Source organism: Cervus elaphus, chromosome 26 (genome assembly GCF_910594005.1).
Source record: "Cervus elaphus chromosome 26, mCerEla1.1, whole genome shotgun sequence".
Taxonomy (NCBI): Eukaryota; Metazoa; Chordata; class Mammalia; order Artiodactyla; family Cervidae; genus Cervus; species Cervus elaphus.
The window spans coordinates 18,844,447-18,868,642 of record NC_057840.1 but is presented as its reverse complement, the minus strand read 5'-3'; the positions used below and the strand labels follow the sequence as shown (position 1 = coordinate 18,868,642).

Genomic DNA, 24,196 nt, shown 5'->3' with positions numbered 1-24,196 from the left:
GCATGCCTCTTGGTGGGACAGTCATCAGTCAGGGGGGCAGTCCAAACAGTTTCCCAAAGAAATAAAAAGTATACACAAAAAGTGGTCACAGGATTTGGCATTCTGTTGACTAACTTTGTTCTAAACTGCATCTCACAGATGATGAGGTGATGTGGCCATAGGGTTTAGGGTAGAGAGGATGAGAAAGGCAGATGGAGCTCTGACATTCTAAGCCTACATATCTGTGTTCTGTGTGTATGGCCCATTTACAGGGTAACATATAATGCGGTTACAGGATTGATCCAGGGCACTTTAGAGGGGGTAAATATTTGAAGTGACAGTTTAAAACTATTCTAAGATATTTTAGGTCCCTTTCTTTTAAATTAACAATTTCTTCCCTTTTACATTCCTGCTGATCCCATGTCTCTTGGCCACTGTGTAACTGGAAAGAGCAAGCCCAAAAAATCAGGAGTCCCAAACCACTTAATACACTTTGACCAATTCTAACCTCCTTTATTCTTTCAGACATCGATTGGAGGGCATGCTTTGGGATGTTTGCTCCGGGAATCACCATTTCCTGTTGTGTATTAGTGCACACTCTCTTGATAAGCTTAAGGAACAAAAAAGAAATGAAAGTGAGATACAGTGCAAGGAACGTAATTCTGCACTACAGATGGCTCACCCGACAGATCTACTTTCCAATTCTACCTATGCCACCCACCAGCTATGCGACCTCTGGAAGTCACTTAAGCTACACAATAGGACTAATAATACCAACTCTCAGGGATATGATCCTTAAATGGGGTCACAGAGGATAAGCTCCTGATTCATTATGTATCTCCAAATGTTTGTTTCCTTCCTCTTCCTTCCCTGGCATGCTCCCTTCTTTTAGAGCGGACTCCAAAGCTACCAATTAAAGCAAAGCAAGATGGCCTCCCGCACGTTCCCATCACTCATTTAGCTTCAGTGGTTCCCACTGTCTCCAGCCCGCTGTCACTGCTGAGGCTGGATAAGCAAAACTGTAACAACAATAAAGGCTTCACACAGAGAGAAGGAGGAGCATGAATGAATATCCATGTTCTGTCTGCACAGACTGAAGGGAAGTGTTCCCTTTTCTATTCTTAAAAAACAATTCCTGAGCCAAGCCTGGAAAACAATGCCTATTGCCAAAAGGAGAAATAATAGTATGTGGTAGTAGATTTTCTCTAGGAAAGCAGTGGGTCCTCAAAACTTGGAGAATGCACTTGTCATTTGTAAAATACTAAATGCAATTTTAAAAAATGATGTGTTAGACCACTCATTTGTTAGAGCCCTTTCTAATGTCTCCCCTACCTCCACCCCCTGCTGTTCCCATAACTGATGTATAAGTAATTTCATGAGCCAAATAGGATGGTTTTACAGGTGTGTGTTTGGCATTAATTTTAATTTCTGTTCACATACATGCTATTAAAGCCTACTCTCATGAAATAGCTTATTGAACCAAAATATATCTCGTAATGAAATCCATGTTTTTGGGGAAAACATGAATCTCTCTAAGAATAATTGATTGAGTCATCTGTCATTTTTTTTACAGAGCTCCTTCCCTAACAGTTTTTCTTTGTTTGGCAAATATATTTGAAATGTTATGCTGTTTCCAATCCGACATAAGCTGGCGATGACTTGTACAAAAGTCACTGATGAAAAGCTCACAGAGGCACTTGGATTTCTCCAGGGTTGTAAATCCTGGGTTTGTCTTTACTGGAAATTGGGGTAAGGCAGACATGGAACAACACACTGGTTCCAAACTGGGAAAGGAGTACGTCAAGGCTGTATATTGTTACCCTGCTTATTTAACTTATATGCAGAGTACATCATGAGAAATGCTGGGCTGGATGAGGCACAAGCTGGAATCAAGATTGCTGGGTGAAATGTCAATAACCTCAGATATGCAGATGACATCACCCTCATGGCAGAAAGTAAAGAAGAACTAAAAAGCCTCTTGATGAAAGTGAAAGAGGAGAGTGAAAAAGTTGGCTTAAAACTCAACATACAGAAAACTAAGATCGTGGCATCTGGTCCCATCATTTCATGGCAAATAAATGAGGAAACAATGGGAAAAATGACAGACTTTATTTTTTTTTTGGGGGGGGGGGCTCCAAAATCACCACGGATGGTGACTGCAGCCATGAAATTAAAAGACATTTGCTCCTTGCAACAAAAGTTATGACCAACCTAGACAGCATATTAAAAATGAGAGACATAACTTTGCCAAAAAAGGTCCGTCTAGTCAAAGCTATGGTTTTTCTATTAGTCATGTATGGATGTGCGTGAAGTGAAGTGAAGTTGCTCAGTCATGTCTGACTCTGCGACCCCATGGACTGTAACCTACCAGGATCCTCCATCCATGGGATTTTCCAGGCAAGAATACTGGAGTGGGTTGCCATTTCCTTCTCCAGGAGATCTTCCCTACCCAGGGATTAAACCTGGGTCTCCCTCATTGTAGGCAGATGCCTTACCGTCTGAGCCATGTGAGAGTTGGACTATAAAGAAAGCTGGGCACCAAGGAATTGATGCTTTTGAACTGTGGTGTTGGAGAAGAATCTTGAGAGTCCCTTGGATAGCAAGGAGATTCCAACCAGTTCATCCTAAAAGATGTCAGTCCTGGATATTCATTGGAAGGACTGATGCTGAAGCTGAAACTCGAATACTTTGGCCACCTGATGCGAAGAACTGGCTCATCGGAAAAGACCCTGATGCTGGGAAAGATTGAAGGCGGGAGGAGAAGGGGACGACAGAGGATGAGATGGTTGGATAGCATCACCGATTCAATGGACATGGGTTTGAGTGAACTCTGGGAGTTGGTGATGGACAGGGAGGCCTGGCGTGCTGCGGTTCATGGGGTCGCAAAGAGTCGGACACGACTGAGCGACTGAACTGAACTGAAGATGTGTGGAGCGGCGTGCTCAATTGACTGGTCACCCCCAGTAATTTTTTCCAGTGTGCACGCTGCCTACACTTTCTACCTTACTGCCATCTTTCCCAGCTTTCACTCATGCTGTCAAGGTTTCATAAATGCTAAATGCTTCTTAAACAACTGACTGGTATGATCAGATTAAATTATTTAGATTTTTGGACTGTTTTCATAGTAACTCAGTTATGATGCAGAAAGGTGTTTAATGAACACCCAGGGAGTTGCTACAAATTCAGCTTCCCACTGAAGAATTCTTCCAAATGAATACCTTCAAACACTAGACTCAGTACCCTCCTTCAATAACAAGCACCACCAACAGCAATAAAAACAGCTACCAGAAGCTTTTCCTTCGTGTTTCTGATCTTCTGTGAACTGCTCTGCCTCTACCAAACTTCCCAAATTGGAAATGGCAGGGTGGATTTACCTGAGAAGCAGCAACAATTACTAAATCTTTATTCTTCTTAGCATGTTAATCTCTTAACCTAATCCAGCAATCCATCAATAACTCTCCAGGATCCTTTTAGATCCCTTATCTCTAAGGAGTACCCAGAGAAACTGTTGTCAGGAGCAAATCCTGACACATAAATCCTCTGTATATAAAACTTTCACTGAATACCTACTGATCTCAGGATGAAATCAAAACTGATTAAAACCTCATCATCTGACCCTTGTTTATTTTCCAGTTTCATTTCTTACCATTTCCTATCTTTACACCATGCTCCAGAAATAGGAATTACTTGCAGTCCTCTAACCTCATCATTCTGCTTTTCTCTCTCTTACCTACCCTCTCATATATATTTTCCACTTTGTCTGGATGCTTCCTATCCCCCTTTCCCTGGCCTTCTCCATTTTGCCCACGGAGTTCCAGCGTGAGAACCATTTTGTCCAGGAATCCTCCCTTGGTGGGATGGTCAGATAAGTCTGCAAGTTATTGGTCACGTACCATGTGCTTCCCCATCCTAGCGCCTTTCACACACTGGTTTCACAGTCTCTTCCACTGAACTGAGGGTCAGAGTGTGATGAGTTCATGGTCAGCCCCACCAGCTGTGGTTCTGTGGAGACTGACGTGGTGGCTCTGCCATCTTCTCCAACACACACTCTCATTCAATGCAGTGTATTTCCCAGAAGGCTCCATAGAGAACTAGATTGACATCATCATTGTAGGCAATGGGCACAAAAACCTAAGGCTTCATGATGACAAAGGAGAAGACAGTGCCCTTTAGCTGCAGAGACAGTGTCCACACGAGCCCTAGTCAAAAAGTATTTCATGTGGAGGGAGGGAAAATGATTTTCTGGCTTGTATATATCTGGTTTGTCACAGATTCATTAGCATATTCTGTCTTCACATTTTTCAAACTCTGCTAACACAATCCTGGAAGGTCCTCTGGATGAGGGTCAGGCATTTAAAGTAAGAGCTTGGAACCATTCTTGCTCTGTGCAAGCATCTTTCTTGGTCACAGTTCATCCCCGGGATTGACCTTGGCTGAGCCAGATTTGAGAGGGATTTGAGAAGTGACCATTGAATGAGAATATATGGGATCACTACCTCCAATAATTGATTAAAAAAAAAAACACAAACCATGCAGATGTTAAACAACAGCTATCTTTTGCTACTTGAGGGAAATCATACACTTTCCTTTTTGTTTCTAGGATTCAGAATCATGAACTATAGAGTTGGCAAATAGATCTGATTTTTATGTAATATTTTGTGGCTTTAATTAATTTAAATCAACTAAACCTATTGATGTTTCATGCTTTTTTTTTTAAATAAAAGGGTAAAAGGAAGAAGAAACAATCATTGATTCACCATAGACTTACTTTTTCCTCATGTATAACCTTGCAGCTCATGTATAACTTTTTTTCCAAATATACCTTTGCTTATGGCCATCCTTGTTCTTTATTTTCATGAATTATCAATAGGTCAGTAAACAATCCAGCTAAGTTGTAAAAATTCACATTGGTCCCATCCAAACTTTGTTGTTGTTCGGTCGCTAAGTCATGTCCGACTGTTTGTAACTCCATGGACTACAGCACGCCAGGCTTCCCTGTCCTTCACTGTCTCCTGGAGTTTGGTCAGACTCATGTCCATGGAGTTCACGATGTCATCCAATCATCTCATCCTCTGCTGTCCCCTTCTCCTCCGGTCCTCAGCATTGCCCAGCATCAGGGTCTTAACTGGGTTTTCTTTTCCTACTTTTTTTTTTAAAATCTAGCTCTACCATTTTAAATTTCTTCTAATTTCTGACAATGGTCATATTTTCCTATGGTTTATGCATGCATTCAACAAAGGTTTTTTGAATAACTACTATATGAAACACACATTCTTAGATACTGGACATACAGCAGTGAACAGGACAAAACAAATTCCTACCTTCATAGAACATACATTCTGATGGGTGAATCATCCAATACAAATTTAAATAAGATATATAAAAAATATGTCTTGTTGGATAATTGTAAATGTAAGGACTAAGTATTATTTAACAGTAAAGGAGGGACATGACATAAGTGTTGGATGAGCAGATGCAATTTTAGAGATGAGGACTTACTCAGCAATTTGGAGGTTGATGTTTTTAAAAGCTGTGAATGCAACTGGTCTCAAATTTCCCTTTGGTTTGCATTTGAATAACAGATTTGCAAATAAGTCAATACTATACACAAGATAATAAAAGAGCTGTTATAACTGTTTCAGGGGTAAAAACACTCCTTTATCACTCTTTGAAGATACTTATAATTCATATGCCATATTCATCTAAAGCGAACTTGCTTTAAATATTCTAAATGGTATTATTTTAATCACCAACAAAGTGTGATTACATTATGCACTATACTTTAATGTAACTACCTATATGGGGTTGCGGCTTCCCAGGTGGCAGCTAGTGGTAAGGAACCTGCTTGCCAATGCAGGTTAGACATAGGCAATACTGGTTCGATCCCTGGGTCAGGAAGATCCCCTGGAGGAGGGAACAGCAACCCGCTCCAGTATTCTTGCCTGGAGAATCCCATGGACAGAGGAGCCTAACAGGCTGCAGCCATAGGGTCGCACAGAGTCAGACACAACTGAAGCACACATATGGGGCTTCCCAGAAGGCTCAGTGGTAAAGAATCTGCCTGCCAATGCAGGAGATGTGTGTTTGATCCCTGGGTTGGGAAGAGTCCCTGGAGAAGGAAATGGCAACCCACTCCAGTATTCTTGCCTGGAAAATCTCATGGACAGAGGAGACTGCGGGTTACTGTCCATGGGGTCACAAAGAGTCAGACATGATTTAGTGACTGAGCTCACATGCACAACCGTGTGTATGTAAAAAACCATGTTCACATCTTTTAGTACACCAGTCTTCATTAGTGACGTTTTACTGTGTTGCATCTCAGCTTGCTTTAACTGCAAACTGAAATTTAGGCACAACCAAGGGAAGGTAAGAACACAGCAAGGAACCTAAATACAAATTTCAGATTATTTAGAGTTGAGCTAAATACACACAACAGAAATGCAACGACATGGAGGGTGAAGAAAATGAAAACATTTCCAAAGGTATTTATTGAGAAATAGTAAAGATGTACATATTTTTACAAGCTTTTAATATTAATTTACATTTCTTTAAATTATGTAGGCCCCAATAATCTATATTTTACTAATACATAACAGAAACCCTCTTCTTTGTTAGATTTCCATATGCTATAGTTGGGAGTCAAAATGCAACTTTGGCTCAAGATGTTTATTTGTTTTTAAAAGAAATACTAAATGCCATATTCACTGAGAATGTAGGCTTGTCATAAACAAATGTGCATTAAAAAAAAAAAAACCCAAAACCTCCATACTGCAGCATGCTGTTGACACTATTTTGAATCAGTTCACCAGAGACTAAGGAAAAAACATTTTTAGAGTGTTATATCTACTGTTTGTGCGCAAACTGCATGATACTAAAATACTCTTTTTGCCTCCGAATTTGATTTACAAATCTTTGCAGGGCATAGTAACTTAATCTCGTCTATGACGTTACTATAGTCAGGCCACCTGTTTTACTACTTATCAGGTGCAACATGAGGTGGTTACCTATCTTGGTGAGAGCCCAAGTTTGTACATGTAGGAACCAAAAACCCATGTCTGAGACAGAACGTTTTTCAAATTGGTTTATAATAAGGCACAATCTTCTAAATGTCAACAGAATGTGGAAACTGCCATCGCGGGTGTTTTTTGTTGGTTGGTTGGTTGATTTTATGCTTTTCAGGTGAGAAAGGAAGAGGCTCTTGAGTTCCTAAGTGGGGGAGAGAAACATTGTAGTTTGAGCATGCTCAAAGTCGCAGAACAAATTGTGACGTAGGCTCACTAGCCTGTACCAAGGCGGGGTCTGCCGAGTAGTTGTCCAACAATCCAGCATTTAGGTTTTAGGCTGGCAGTCTCTTCTGGACATATCATTATCAGAGAAGAGGTTTGTAAGAAACAGTACTGCTGATGCAGTCAGCGACCCTTCTCTTTGCCCTGGAGAGCAGTGTTCCTTTCTGTACCTGCAGGGTTAACAGTGTAAGAAGTCTTGCTTGTTCAATATGAAAAAGAGTGAAAACTTTTGACATAATGCCAAAATTCTATTAAAGAACCTGGCTATATAGTAAAGATAACTTTGATTTGTTCACAGTAATAAACGTTTAAGGTTTTAGTGCACAAAGTAGAATTATGTGTTGATAATCAATGCAGCTCTTAATTTTTTAAACTACCATTTTCAAGCTAAAGGTCAATAGAAATGTAAGATTTATTATTATTATGTATTTGTCCTTAATCTGTCTGCAACATTACTTGGTTGCAGAGGTAGCCATAAGCTACAGAATTTAAAGATTAAGGTGTGTATGTGATGAAACCAGAATGTTAATATCTGCAGAACATGATTTCAGTCTCTTTTTGCCTGATACAAACATGGCCTTAGCGTACAAAAAAGAAATACAGATTTATAGCTTGAAAAACAAAATCACACTTCCATACTGAATGTTGTGATCAATGGACAAAGCACCAATCTTTTGGGAGCCACAGAAGCCTCAGATGATGAATTATCAAGGACCAGCTTCTGGTTAGGAGAACAGGTTAGTAGCTAGATGGCAGGTTCCACATTGTGACATTTTAAACACAGAACTGCAGGTGTAGACACCATTAAAACACTCCTAGATCTTGAAGTCTTAAATTTCCACAAGGGAAATCAGGTCATACAAAATGACAGGAGAACCTGTATCGCGTTCCTAACATGGGTTACACACCAAGAAGAAAAAAAAAAAACCATGCAAACTCAACGATGACAGGCTCTCCTTGCAATGAATGAAATCCATTGTGCAGTAACGGTACAGGCAGAAACTAAGATATACAGGTCTGTAATGGAGAGAAACTAGATGGATGTGTCAAGACAGAGAACCAGATACCATTTCACTGTTTAATTTTAGTAATGCTGCCAAGATCTGGCTCATTTGTAAATTTATTTTATGATGATAGGCTAGGAAAAATTTTCATTGATTCTCTTCTCTCCTTATAAACTGTCTGGGGAATTTGCCTTCCACTACTGATGACATTTCATTTTTGCAATGGCATTGGAAATAAATGCACTTAGCTTTATTTTAAGCCCTGTTCACCCAATGTGAATTTTAAGCCATGTTCATGCATAGTCTAAGAAAGTTTGGGTGATATTTGCCTATGATTTTCATCTGAATATCTTCTTCTACACAACTTACACATATCAAAAAGTCAAACTCCAAATTGTATAGGTCATCATGAATATGGCTTTTAGTTTTCTTCAGTAAAACTGTAGAAAGGGTACTCGAGGCTTCAACATACATTTCACTTTCTAAGTAAAGGTCCCACAGTCTTTCCCAAACCTTCTGCTTCTGGTTGGATGCATAAATAGTTGCCTCATACAATTATTGGAATTATTAAGAACCCAAATAAAACACTAGCTTTCCTTTATTATCATTTTCTTATTGCAACAAATGCTCAGTTTCTTGCTGAGGCATTATTAAGCTCTGATAGCTTGAATTTTAAATTTGGTCATCTGAAAAACGATCACAAAGGTTTTTGTTTTTCATTATCTACAGAGATTTTAACCAAAGTTACATTGTAACACACAAACGCTGTCTTGTCTTTAAGGCACAACACATCAGTATGAACATTCTGTTTGCCAAACTTAAAAAAACAGACATGATTAGATTCCCCTTTCCCCTCCCAAGGCCCTCCCCAACAAATGAAGGAAAAATTGCATCCATTTTCAAAGTCAGCTGCTAATAAAGTCACAGTAAATTATTTTCATCAATAATTTACACAAATTACAGGTCTAGATAGGATTGTCCTTACACAGTCTGAGTGCATTCCAATTCAGATTTTCTGGGCTAGGTAGGTTAAAGTCAGATTCAAACCTCAGGGCTAAGAAGATCTCCCATTTTGAGGAATGTTGTTGAACCTTGTCAGACGGAGCCTGTGTTGGTGCTTTGCCAGGGTGAGCTCTTTGCTAAAGTTGTTCATTCCAGTTAGGACTCCTTCGGTGGGTACCAGCAACCTCCACAGAATTTTTTTTTTTTTAAACCATTAAAGTGTTGTAAATATAAGACCATAGAGCTTTCTTTCTGTAGCACTAAAGTTTAATTCCATTCAGCAATCTGAATTCTTCATTCTGGAATTCTCATTCCAAATATGATTTCATCCTTTAAGACAATTTATATGTGTAAAGCCAGAGGCATTGAATCACACATAAAAATTCAGTGTACTTGAAATATAAAAAAAAAAAACAAAAACAAAAACCAAGGGATCTCCAGCTGGAGAACAGTTACAAATACTCTAATTCCAGTGCTTGATGTAGCGCCAAGAGGTCTGAGTGACTTGATATCCTCCAAAAGGGCATATTGTGCTGTGTGGTTAAGAGAAGGAGGGATGGGAGAGAGAAGGGGGAGGGATGGAGAGAGATCATAACTATTATCTCAGTGAAGCAGCGGTCCACACAAGGATGGGCAGTTCACCCAAGTTCAAGGGAGGGAGTTGAAAGGAGGAATGATCATATTCGAAGGCTTGGTAGCATCGATGTGGTATTGTCACAATACTAGAGAAATAGATCTGAACTGAATTTTAGCGATAATAAAAGAAAGTAATGAGGCTTCTTAATCAAGTTAATATTCATGTTGGAAAGTACCATTACCAATATCAGCACCCAGAAATGCAAGCTGAGCTCCTCTGTGGCTGGAGGAGAACAAATTTTACCTATGCCACTCCTTAAGGTCTATCTCTCAGAAACAAAGTGAAAAAATGATAAGCTTCCTAAATCCAAGGCTTATTGTCTATTTGAGAGGAAGAGGGTGAATTCCTTCCTACATAAGAAATAGCCTGAAAGTGGACTGTATAAGACAGGAAAAAATGTGGGGATGATCACGTTTCTTACTTGTCTGGAGCAAATCATAACTTAAGTCAGTAGAGTTGACCTGATTTATTTCCTTGGTATAGGACCGAGAGACAGCACATGCTCAAGGTGGGAGATATCACTCCCCGAAGGGGACAACAATGAGTTCGTGTGCGGACAACACTCTTAAATATTACAATGGTTTGTGGCTCTCCAAAGGTATACCAGTATATGGTATATGTGTGGTAAAATTACATGAAGGGTTGCAATTAAGGAAAAATGTCTAAAAGTACTTCATCATGGATGATTTAATGAAAAAAAGAAATATTGCACTATAGCAATGAACAAAGCCAAAACTTAATTTATAACTTCAGGCTGATGACATGTTGTAGAATATATATTCATGTGTGTAGTAGAAATACATGTATTATACATATAACATGGTAAAAACACTTCATTATAAAAAGTATTATAAAAAGTATAATTAAAACAATAATCACTATTGTTATGTAGTTTTTACTGTCCAATATGGTAGCCATTAGTCCAACATGGCTATTGAGTGAGAACTTGAAATGTGGCAAGTCCAGCTCAAAATACATACTGAACTTCAAAGCCTTGGAACTTTTTAAAAATGTAAACATCACATGAATAGCTTTTATACTTATTAGGTATTTAGACAATCATATTTTGAGTATATGGGTATATTAAAGTATATTACCAGAATTAATTCTAGTGGGCTTCGCAGAGGGCGCGAGTGGTAAAGAACCCGCCTGCCAATGCAGGAGACATAAGAGACATGGGTTCGGTTCCTGGGTTGGGAAGATCCATTGGAGGAGGGCATGAGAACCCACTCCAGTATTCTCGCCTGGAGAATGCCATGGACAGAGGAGCCTGGTAGGGTACAATCCATAGGGTCACACAGAGTCAGACATGATTGAAGCGATTTAGGAGCAGCAGCAGCAGAATTAATTCTACCTGTCTTTTTAACTTTTTTTTTTTAAATGCAACTCTCACAAAATTTAAAATGACAAATATGGGTCATACCACACATTTCTATAGTGGAGTTCAGTTGTAAACTTTGAAATTCTTCTTAAATTTACAAAAAAAACCCCAAAAACCCTATACTTTTGGGTCAAATTAATGCATGAAATTCACCTAGAAGTAACTTTTTAAAAAAAATTCAGCTCAGATATATTTGTAGTAACAAAATAGTACTTTATATTTTTGCACATGCGATTACAGCTACATCCCAAGAAAAGCATGCATTCTGGATACTAGAGAAACCAGCCACCTGTGTTTCAAAACAGAATTATAAGCCTTCACCATCACCAAAACTGTACTGACATACACAACCATTTGGAAATAGCATTCTAACCAAGGTTCTTATCCACTGGAGTCATGCCTTTTCCCCCTGAAGTTGTGGGTTTAAAGCTGAAGGTGTAACAACTGGTATACCAAGTCTAGTTTTCATGCTAGGTATAAGTGGGGTAGACTTTATAAGTTTTAATTTTCAAAGGCATATACTATTTTGGAAAAGTGAATTTTATCAGCCCTGACCTAGATATATGTGAATTTCACACAGGTTAAAAAATATGTAAAATGCTTGCCATGGTGCCTGCGTTGGCTGTTCTTTGTTAGGTGTAATTACGGTGTTAATATGAAAAATTAAAACAACAGGGACTCAGGGCACTGACAAACTCCAGAAGATATTTCAACTGTGTGTGACCCAAAGGATTTCAAGCGGTCGTCAGCTGGGAAATTGTATTTCTTGAGGCTGTATCCCTGACCTCATACAGAACGTCCTTGGGGCCAGGGTGCTGTCTTGGGTCATTGACACCACTAATTAGGACCGAGGAGGGGAGGGACTCTGTGGGAGGCTGAGACTAAAACAACTTTCTTCATGTTATGGGAAATCATGGAATATTTCAAGTATGGTTTCCAGAGTGTCACCAAACCTTCTAAAGTGGAAGCTCTTTCTTTTGCCTCCATTTTGCTTGATTTGAATTGATTACAATCATAAATCATTTCTTTTAACTTTCGAATATCACTGTAAACTTTTCTAGGACACTGTTTATATTAGGTTTTCGGGGGAGGGGCAGGGGTGCGGGTGGTGGGGGACAGAAATCAGATAAACACTCAAGCACATGCAAGTGTCCAGTTAAGGTTTTTTAAGATGATGCTATGAAATCTCTTCAGGAGAATAAGGATAATATTTTTTCCTATGGAAAACAATACATGCTGATATGTCATTGTTTAACAATACTTATTCATCATTTTGCTCTGTTTTATAAATTACATCAGTTTAATCCTCTCTAGATGACATTTTGCCATCAATCAGTGAAGAAAGCAGTAGATCTCAATGTTGGGTTAACTTACTGTCTGGTATCTGGGGCTAAGCCAATGATATGGTTGATGTTGAACCAACCATTTAAGGTTTTTTAACTTCCCTGATTCTCTAGAAATATGGGCCAGATGAAAAGGCTGATTTAAATACCTAGGGTCTATGAGGTCTTCTGAATATATTCAAAGCCAGCTGCTTGGCTTCACGAAAGTACCAAGGATTTACCAGAAAGGTAATACTCTTCTAGAAGATGTACATGAAAGGTACATTGCCTTTAAGTCTCTACAGTAAGTTGGCACCAAAGGATTTGAATACTATATCCCATTCCAACAGTATTTATTAAATTCTCTGGCAAGAGTTTTTTCTTCAGCTATTAAAGCTATCATCAGCATTTATCATCACGGGGCACAGTGGCGACACGGTACTCACAGCTCCATACGGCACAGAGGCTGGATGGGCAAAGGGCAAGAACTGAGCCACTCACATGGATTTCTATGGAGCTTGTTAAGCATCTTTAATCTTGTTGAATTTCATGTGCTCAAAATGGTTATTTTTGCCCCATCTTTCTTATATCTGTGTGTATTATACACACACACACATAAACATACACACAGATAAATATAACTAAATGTTCTTACATTTCCTGTGAAGTTTCAGGCAAAAAAAAAAAAATGCTAGACTCCAAATGGTTTATTTGAATGTAAGTATTGACCTTCTCATGCTCTTACTGCTTTGCATCTATAAATTTAAATCATTTGTCAAGCTGCCATTGGGCCAAACTACAGGAATGCAAACAAAAAAGCTTGCATTAGAAGTATCACACCAACATTGTTTGAAACAGGTTACCTTTTTTGCTGCCTGTTCTTCTTCTACACCATCCCCAATTACAACATATACTACTTTTCTGCCAAACCTTTGCATTATTCGTTCAAAGCAACTTTCTTTTCCTGGAAGATAAACAAGATAAAGTTCAGAGTGAAGTTACCTGGTTAGCGGCATGCTCCTCATCTCGGCCATCTCCAATCACAACATAAGTTATGTTAGTGCCAAATCTGGACACTATACGCTCAAAACAGCTTTCCTTGCCTGAAAAACAATGCACTGCTTATTCTTCCAGCCATTGGAATCATTAACTTAAAGATTCATAAAGTGTCAAGTTACTTTCTCTTGAACATATATCACTTAAACTAGCTTGCAAACTCTGGGTTATGAAATCAACAAATATGGTTGAATATTCTAAATTTTTACTTGAGACTGATTATTAAACAAATGTGTCCCACACTCCAAAAAATGTCAGAAAGGTTAAGCATCTGACCCAAAGAAACCTGTTTGTATCTTTCATTCTACCTGAAGAATACAAGAATAGCTTTACAAGCAACTATTCATTTTTACATTTATTTACATAGTTTGTCTTCAGTAGTATAGACAAATCAGCTAAAAATATCACTGTGAAATATTGAAAGTTCACCTAGAATGAAAGAGGAAATACTAAGATATGGGTTTACCTTGATAAAACAACTCCTTTCTTCAAGTGGCTGGAACCTAGTTTGCTCAGATTAATTGTACTAAGGGTGCTGTCTGGGCCACAGTCCTGGGGACACTGGCATCCTCTGACTGCACTACGGGAATAACATCACGGATTTCTACACGTTCTTTGTTTTTAAAACACTAGCATTATGTTTTGAATTTCTTTCTCAGTATGTTCATGCTGTCATGGTTACCTCTGCATTTTTTTTTCTTACTCTGAGAGTTCAAAACTCCAAAAAGTACTGACTTAAAGGGAAAAATAAAAATTTTTTTTCATATTAAATATAAGGAACAACTTAGTCTTATTTAATAAGAAAGACTGTTGACCTTACTAGAGGAGATGTTCACATCTGTGTAAAACTAATGTATCAAAAAGCAAAATCAGGTTCCATGTAGTAATCCTGCTAGCATAAATATACACATTTATATGAAAATGAATGGTGTATGATTTCAATATCCTTAGACCATGAAGTTTTTGCAACTTGTTTTATGTCCTTGGATATATTCCAGTGTCTCTGAGTTTATAGTCTATGGGAACTTGAATAGAATTTGTATCTTATTATTATATGAAAAATTGTATAAATCTTATTTATGTTGAACTGGCTCATGGTACTTCTCGGGTCTACTATATCTTTCTACTTGTCTGTATATTCATGCTATCAATTTTTGAGAGTTTTATATTGAAACTCCAACTAAAAAAATCTTAATTCATCTACTTAAAAAGTTATAATACATAGTGGAACTATTAACATATGTAACTTTGTTTTGTATTTTCCAAGTCTCCTGTAAATGTTTTCATAATTAAAAAACTAAAAAAGAGAAAAAATGATTGGATTAAGATAAGTGTTAAAAAACAAACAAACAACAAAAAAATGAATGGGATTTGTATCAGGGCTCTGAATTGTAATGCTCAGGACAACCAGGAATTTATGAAAGCTTGGCCCTCTTTAACTATACTCCCCAGACAGCTGCAGCTGGGGGCTCTTTCTGCCTGTGCCAATATCAGAACTGTGCAAGGCCCAGGGAGGTTATTTTTGGTCGGGGATTTTAGGATTCTGAACCCTTGTCAAGCTGCCAAAGCCCAAGTTTGTTGACCTTCAAGGCACATTATACAACCCATCTATTTCCCCAGGCATTTCCTTGACAGACAACAGAATACATGAGTTGTTTTCTTTTAACTCTTTCAAGATGGCAGAAGTTGATGAGGTTTTGTTTCTGAAAGTTTATTAGAAGTCTCAGCGCCTGTGAAAGGCACTTAAAGTCAAAGATGGCTCCATAGATAGCTGTGATCTAAATAAACAAGGTGGCAGTTCTTTGATTGCTACCGAACGTTTTGGGAAATGTGTATTTTCAGCCATTCACATGCTGCGAATGTTCCAAATGTGTTTTCTGATTCATGAAACTTATTCTCTCTTGAATTAAGGATACTAGTTTAATTCATCTGATACTCCCATATAATGCTAAAATGGTATTCTTATCTTAGATCTAGATTACTGAATATGCAAGGATATAATACCACATATCATATTTATTAAAATATTAAACTCTATGGCTAAAGATACTATATATTATTTAAATAACGTGTGCCATAATGAATACAAATAAATAATATAAATGTATATATAAAGAGTCAGATACAGAGTTCAGAATTTCATAGGCAACAGCTTTCATAAAATTTACACATGCTTAAACAGTTGCAGAGAACTTTGTTATTTGCGCTCTACCAAATTTGTTTGATATTCTAATAGCAAAATGGATGAAAGAGGGAATCATGCGAAGACACACATTAAGAAAATCCCCCAAACACAGATCTGAACATACTTCACACAGTTAGAAATAACTCTCTTACCTATTTTAGTTGCACTGTAAATATTCTCAATGGGAAAAGCACCTCCTAAGCTATAGAGCAGAACCTTCGCCAGCGCTGGGATCAGCTGGGTTGTTGTTACCAAGACATTTACGCAGTTACTCCTAAAATGGGGAGGAAATTGGCATATTTGTTTTCTAATAATAACTTCTATGAGTGCAGATTTTAAATTATCACTGCAATCTTTCAACTCCATAATAAACACCCCCTGATAACCCAACCTTTCAATGTTCAATGGTTGTTCATGGTGCCTAGCACCTAGTGGGCACGATGCCAGATGCTGGGAATAGATCCCAAAATGCAGTGAAGGGAAATACGCACACCTTTGCTCTGATACATAATTCAGCAACGATTGGCATCAACATCTACTTTTCTGATATATGTTGTGAAATTTACCAATAAGGTGAGGATGTGGATTACGTGATAAATTTCATGACAAATTTCAAAACCCTCATTGTGTGATGACTTCTTCTTCCCCTTCCTTTCTTTGTTATTCATGTATTTATTTACTTACATACATTTATGTTTCATATGCATACATTTATTTATATAATATACCCATGTATTTAAAAATAATTTATATATACTTTGGGTAACACAGAGATCATCTAAACAACAGCGTAATAACCTTTGTTTTTAACTATCTAGGAGACTTCTTTAAAAACAATGAAAGCAGATTCTACTGCATTTTACACAGGATTTCAGGCTGCAGTCCTCACATCCCAGCCTCCTTAACTTTTGGTTTCCAGGTCACCGTCCCAGAGATCACAAGGCAGCAAATCCCATCTTAAAACAGCTTTAATTGTTAGACAATTCTTCCTCCATGGAGCCAGAAGCTCCCTTCCTAGGATTCCTACTCATTGGGACCAACTCTCTCTTTCATAGACGCAGAGAGAAATGTAACTTGTTTCCCGCTCCACATCTCAAGCAGTTGACATCGGTAACCTTGTCCCACTCATGACTCTTCTTCAGACGAAACTCCTTGGTCTCTCCCTCTGACTGTTCCTTGTATGTTGTTTCCACAGCTTAAACACTTCCGGCCACTTATGCCACAGTCCCCGTTGGAATGAGGTGCCCCGAACTGAGCAATGTTCTCGGTTCTGCTTCTAGCCTGACCCAGGAATCTACTGCCCCTCCCTGACCACTTAGCCTCCCTGCTCTCAACGCAGTGGCTGGTCATAGCACACGGCTCAACATCTCGAGCAGGGCTGGGGGCACATCTGTCCACTTCTGTGTTCTGAATGCTAGACTCTCCTTTCACTTTGTTAAGGTTTCTCTGAATCTTACTCAACCAGTCCAAATATTAGCTCTTCTCTGAATTTTTGTTTTGCTAAGCACAATTGTTTTGCTAAGCACACTTGCTAAACATAATTTTATTTATTCCTCCACACATTTGCTAAGCATAATTTTATTTATTCCTCCAATTCAGAAATAAAACTAAGGAATAGGACAGAACAAAGATTCTTCCCCACCCTAATTTAGCTATCATGTTCCAGATTTATATTATTTTATTCATTAGTATTTATGGCACATCGTACACAACTCATTATGTCTACTCAATTCTCCTATCTACACTAACAAAAGTCAGCATTTCACTGTTCTGTTCAAACAACACAAAGGTTACAAGTTACTTAGGAGCTTTCTGCATCTTTTTTGGATGTGTTCAAATTATGTACATTATCTATAATGGCCTAAAAGACTTAAAAACATGCACAGATTGTATAAACAATGTGTATTTTTGCCACCATCTTCTGTATTTTGCCACCAACAGAGTGTTTTTTAAAAAAAATTTGGAAGTCAAATGACATTCCCATGGGATTTATCAAGGGTTATGAGGAGGAATGGATAAAAAGCAGCAACCTCCATTCTCTATACCCCATCCCACCCCCCCCCCCCCCCACACACACAAGTGTTAGGTCCCTTCAACCTCTAAAACAAGTCTGCGAATTAAAACATTTTGATACATGCTAGACTACTAGAAGGACATCTTCAATACAATAATACAGAAACTGCAACAATGCGGCTTACCTCGTACTAATAATTGATAGAGATTTAAGTGCATTTGTTAGCCAGGAGTCTGTCAGACCTTCGATCTCAGCCCTCAGCTGCAGCCATGCATCTCTCTTGGCGGGGCCAAGAAGTCCTGCAACACAGAAAAGCAGGGCAGAGTCAGGAGATCAACATTTTGCAGGGATGCCTCGCCTGGTCTCCCTTCTGACTACTATGGATAATTTTTATTCCCACCTATATAAAAAATAGAGACTTATATCAACTCTGATCTTTCACGTCAGAGTTGATTATCCATTCATTCAGTCCACAAACTGAACAACTTCTACATGTAACAAACAGTCTGGGTTAAAAACTAGGGATATAACAGGGAAGGGAGGGTCATAGTCTCTGCCTTCACTGATCCCAGAATCTGGCACGGATGACACCAGTCACCGGAGGGACCCTGACGACTCCCCTGCCCGGGTCCCACTCCAGTAGACCGACAGAATAGGTCTAGTGGGGGAAATAAGGGTCTACCAGCCTAGAGATATGAATCCCAAATACTGTGACTGTCAGAAAATGTTCACTTTCTTAAAAATCACAGCTATTACCACTTTGAAATAATAATGACATTACCACATGTACCTTTAGAATTTTGTAGAATTTGTTTCTAATATTAATGCTGAAGCTAATAGAAATGCTTTGCTTTGTAAAAAGGAGTTGAGAACTTGAAAATCCTAAAGCCTGTGACAGAACTACAGTTGATGGCTGAATGTTACAATGGTATTAGGACAAGAAAAGTAGTAGTTATGCTAATTTTATAGAGAAAGCTCTTGCTTTCATGATAAAACAAGAACATGTAAATTGACTAAATAATAGAGTTTCTTATTTAAATCCTGTTTCAGAATACTGAGTACATATATATAGGTGGATATTAAGGTGGATATTTTTAAAATCAAAATTTCTAGTTTCTACCAAATCTCATTTGTCTTTATTCCAATAAAGAGATGCTAACATATCACAAAATGAACTCATATCTCATTGTTTAAACTTCTTCAGCTATAAGATTATTTACTAGAAAGCTTGTTAATTTTTATATAATTTTAATAATAATAAAGATTGAGGGCAGGAGGAGGAGGGGACAACAGAGGATGAGATGGTTGGATGGCATCACCGACTCAATGGATTTGGGTAAATTCAACGAGTTTGGGTAAACTCCAGGAGTTGGTGATGGACAGGGAGGCCTGGCATGCTGTGGTTCATGAGGTCACAAAGAGTCGGACACGACTGAGCGACTGAACTGAATAATACCTTTTAAGAGGGAAATAATGACATGCTTTAATGAGAAAAGTTAATTCAGATTTCCCAAAGGGATATTTATTTTAAAGTTGAACTTATTACTCTCAATTCCTTTTAAACAGTATATCTATTTATTTGGTTTTGCAAAAAATGTCTTGCATAGAATGTTAGAGTGAATTAGGAAACCTGTGTTTCTGAGTTGTCTGCCTAAACCGCTGGCCAAGTCAGTAGACTGCAATAGCCTGTTTCTCACTTGGAAATGAAGAACACCCATATCTAAGCTTCATTTTGGTTTTAACATTATTATTATCCATGGTTTTACATGTTTTTGTTCTCCTGAAGTTATAGAATATCTACTGAACGTCTATTATGTGCTTCAAGCTAGCAAGGTGCTGGATACAAGACCAACAGACACACAGCCCACCCTCATGACCTGTATGGTGTAATATACACTACAGACGAAAATTTTATTTATTATATTGTATCCTATGACATATATGTGAACATACACATGTAGAGCATTCACAAATATATTTAACTGTCTTCTTCAATTTTAGATTCTGTTTTTTACTCCTCAATCATCTCTCTTTTTGTTTAAAAAGTGAAACAAACAAAAAGCCCTAGGAGAAGAACCTTAAATGACCTCATAACTAATCCCTAGGATTTGCCCACCCTAAGATTTTGGTGACCTAAAATTGATCCTAATAACAGAGATCATTAAGGTTTTTTATACCAAGAAGCACATCCAGGATCTTAGTTTTGATATCACAGGCTTTGACATTACCTGTAATTTATGAATGAGTATAAAATGGTTTAGTTACTACCCACAGAACATTTGAACTCTTAAAAACCATGATATATATGGCGAAGATATATTGACAGATAATATGCAATTTTTGAAAGGATAAATTTAGTCGATGTCTTTGGAACAACATAAAGCACTGCTTGTGTTTATTTCTGATAGGATTCCAGAAAGGTAATGACTGCTAGCAGCTCTGTTTCAATGACTGGGTCTCTTGTCTTTAGACAGGTCTTCTTTCCATGGCCTCCACCAGTTCTTCTCTGTCTGGTTTTCACTGGGAGTGTCCCAGCTGAAGAAGGGCCAAACAAATGTCCTGCTATTAATCTTGACCAAACATCTGGGCACAAAGAAATCCCAAGTCATCTGACAGTTGCTGTACACTTTATTGTGCAGTTAGATTTTTTCCCACCAACTCCAAGAAACTAAAAATTCAGGCTTACTCTCACCCATCATGAGTCCATGTGAAATAAATTTATTTCACAGAAGGATCATCCTTAATAATACAAAACTTGAAACTGTGGTTCAAATTGTACCTCTATCTGCAGTACCTTTATTAAATGTTAAAAGCCACACATACCTCCCACGTTGTTCTTGTAGGTGTTGTATAATTCTTTTACTCTTCTGTAACGAAAAGCCAACTTCCTCATCCAGTCAACCCCTCCTCTTACACCTGTTGGCAAACAAAGGTTTGCACTACTTGCAGCTGCATGGAAGCCATCAGTTGCAAAACTGTAGGTACTGCAACACCCAAAATACATTAAAAAGAAATAAAAGAAATAATTACATGTGCAAAACTTCACAGCTGAATTTCTGTAGGAAAGAGCATACTGAAAGGCCTGGCTTACCTTAAGTCCTGCCCATTGTCATCAGAGGAAACATCATCTATGTGAACTTGATCACACTCCTGTTAAAAACATTGCAAGAGTTGTTTTTCAAAGAAGGCTAGTCACCATGTTTGAAGCTTTTTCCGTCTTTCCACTTGATCAGGCTACGGCCAGAAGAGGGCAGCATTTGCCCACCCATCCCGCCCTCTCGTGCTGGGAAATGGCACTATTCCCAACCTATAAGATCTAAACCCAGACAAGGGCCTTTAAAGCCTGAAGACACAGGGCATATGGGTTTCTTTAGAACAAATAAAAACTTAATTTTAATCTTAAAATGACAGATAAGGAATTTTCTTTAGAATCTTTACAATCACCATTATGTTACGTTAATCCTCAGTCATGTCTGACTCTTTGCTACCCCAAAGATAATCATTGGAGATCACTTCCAGTCATTTCTGTTATGCACACATAAATATGAAAGCAAAGCTAACCTGAAGATACTCAAAACTTATTTGGCTGAACACCCCAGTGGTGTTCCCTGGTAGCTCAGTCAGTAAAGAATCTGCCTGCAGTGCAGGAGACCCGGGTTTGATCCCTGGATCTGGAAGATCCACTGGAGAAAGAAATGGCAAACCACTCCAGTATCCTTGCCTGGAAAATCCTATGAACAGAGGAGCCTGGTGGGCTGCAGTCCATGGGATTGAAAAGAGTCAGACACGCCTGCGTGACTAACCCTCACCCCAGTGGTTACTATTATGCATTATTTGTTGAGCAGCAACAGAGGGGCTTGATGATTACGGCGCTCTGTGAGATTTCTATGAACTCCTGCTTTTTTGCTGGGTGAGTGATACCACGAAAGAACCATGGTGATGTTATTTTAAAAGTCCTGGTCTTTCAATACAGCAAAAAGCTAGTAACCATAGAAGCCGGTGGATTTTTTCTTCTTCTTTTTATAGCTTGTTTTTAAACCTAAGCTGAAAAGAATACTGCAAGTAAAAGGGAAATAATGAAGATTTACCATCTCCAATGTGCTACAAATTCAGAGGAAAACAGACTTTAGGTATATACATCCACATAATTGACCTGTTGTAGCATACTCAAATGGCAACTTTTTGCAAAAAGAATTCAATTCTTCTTTGCTGTTCTAAGACTCCTTTTCTATCTTCAAATAATCTGCAAAGCTCCAGTGAAGTAGTACATGATATAAAGGTGGAATCTGGCTAAGGCATTTCAACACTGAGAATCTACTAATACTTCGCTGGTGGCTCAGACGGTAAAGAGTCTGCCTGCAGTGCCGGAGACCTGGGTTCGATCCTGGGTTGGGAAGATCCTCTGGAGAAGGAAACAGCAACCCACTCCACTACTCTTGCCTGGAAAATCGCATGGACAGACGAGGCTGGAAGGCTACAGTCCAAGGGGTCGCAAAGAGTCGGACATGACTGAATGACTTCACTTTCACTTTTCCCTTTCAGAATAAGTATGGTTTAGTCTTCCAGACCTCATATTTTTCCCCATCGAATTATTCCAGTCAAACTCACAGAGTCTGACTATATATATTAAGTGCTTATCTTTCAAAATCAATTCTAAAAAATCATTACATTTGAAGATAAGATGCCATACTAAAGACTTTTCAGCTACTATTTATAATTATTATAGGACTTGGAAGTATCTGACAGTGAAACATTTAATATCTCATCTCCAGCTTTCTACACTGAATATATTAGATCCTGTTGCAGTGTGAGGATAAATTAGCTGGCTCAGGCTTCTTTCAAAATATGAAACTTAGTGAGTACCTCAATCAATACAATTTTAGTACATAATTTGAAAATCCAGGTAAATTAATCTTAAAGATTCACATGAGGAACATAAATTATGGGTTCAGTAACTTTTTAATAAATACATTCACAGATAAGGGAGGACCTCAACAGTTAATCTGACTAGAAGCTCCCTGAGGGGGCTGTTTGGGTCACCTGGATAAACCCACATTTAAAGCACAATCTGGCACAATGCAATCACTCAACAATTCTTTGTTGACTAAATAGCAGATGTCTAGACAAATGTAATTCAAGACAGAATTACCACAATCATTTAAATGTTCTGACATAAGTTTATGGTGATGTAAAATATTCTAGATGGTAAGGGCTGGAAGAAGATATATCAAGAGTGAAGGAAATAGCAAAAGAACAGAGTGTGGGCTGAGGCTGCAGGACAGGCATTTTAAAAAGGTTCTTTCCCATTTTGACTGAGTATTTGTTGAAAAGAGCACAGCTCAAACTTTAACCCAAGAAGGCTTTAGGTTTCCAGAAAATTCTCAGGGAAAAGCGTCACACCAACCATAATAGCTGTTAGATTGGGCTTTAAAGGAAAGGGTGAGATGTAACCAGGAAGTATGAAAGTTGGAAATAAAAGTTCTTGCAGAATACTGAGGTAGCAAAGCAGTTCTAGATGACAAGAATTATTTCTTGAGTTGGTTACATTCCTGTTAAGTATGAAGACCAAATTAAACCACCATTGAAATGGGATCATGCAAAGCTGCTCATTCCATTGAGGTTCTGAAATCTTTCATCATGTAAACAATTTCCACAATTTTACCATAAGCTAATGATATTAAAAATTGGGGTTCTTATGAATTACATTGGCAATTGTAAGTCATTTCTTTATCTAATACTCTCTCATCTAATTTTTAGAGAAATTCCTCTGACACTTCAAGTATTAACTCACATGATTAATTTGTACATTTTGCCCTCAAATTTATTTTTTACTCTTGAGGACATCAGTATATCAAACTTATTGGACCGTGAGTTCCATATTTGAAGTTATGTTTGAGGTTTTTCCAAATGGAACTTTTCTTTAAATTTATGCCTAGTTAACTATGCTTGTTGACTCTGGATCCGTGCCTGAGGATTACAGTCCAGTGAAAGAAACCTGAACTTCAATCACTTACATTTTTAGAAAAATCTAAATAATTGTTCTTCAATTAGCATTCACTCAGAGGAATTTTACAAGAATTATTTTGACTAAAACCTAAAATACTAAAATGAGTTTCATGCTTTGGCTTTAACAAACTTTAGTGTAAGAATGAGAACATCTGGAATAATTCTGGCACTAATCTTAAATTTTTTAATTTTAGAAGGTCTTAGAAGGTGACTGCAAAGTTGTCACTGATCTTTATCAGTTATAATCCATAGATGTCTTCTCTCACTTTTGTGAGCCCAAACTTGGTGCCTTCTCTTCTGGAAGCTATTTTAACTGAAATAGCA

At 38.1% G+C, this 24,196-nt stretch overlaps 1 protein-coding gene across 12 annotated transcripts in view; it reads right to left on the bottom strand.

Moving 5' to 3' along the window:
• Positions 1–253: 253 nt before the first annotated feature.
• Positions 254–24,196, bottom strand: part of EYA4 (EYA transcriptional coactivator and phosphatase 4) — a 306,307-nt gene continuing 282,364 nt past the window's right edge. For 5 of the 12 annotated variants that reach the window (XM_043888029.1, XM_043888022.1, XM_043888024.1 and 2 more), the window contains 6 exons: positions 20,958–21,016; positions 20,690–20,850; positions 18,051–18,165; positions 16,005–16,126; positions 13,475–13,575; positions 6,439–9,804 (listed from right to left, as the gene is read on the bottom strand). In XM_043888029.1, coding sequence (XP_043743964.1) covers positions 9,724–9,804; positions 13,475–13,575; positions 16,005–16,126; positions 18,051–18,165; positions 20,690–20,850; positions 20,958–21,016 — 639 coding nt within the window. In that variant the 3' untranslated portion in view covers positions 6,439–9,723. Of the gene's footprint in view, positions 590–6,438; positions 9,805–13,474; positions 13,576–13,613; positions 13,715–16,004; positions 16,127–18,050; positions 18,166–20,689; positions 20,851–20,957; positions 21,017–24,196 lie in introns of those variants that run through there. The other 7 variants (XM_043888023.1, XM_043888025.1, XM_043888030.1 and 4 more) reach the window with 2 other exon arrangements.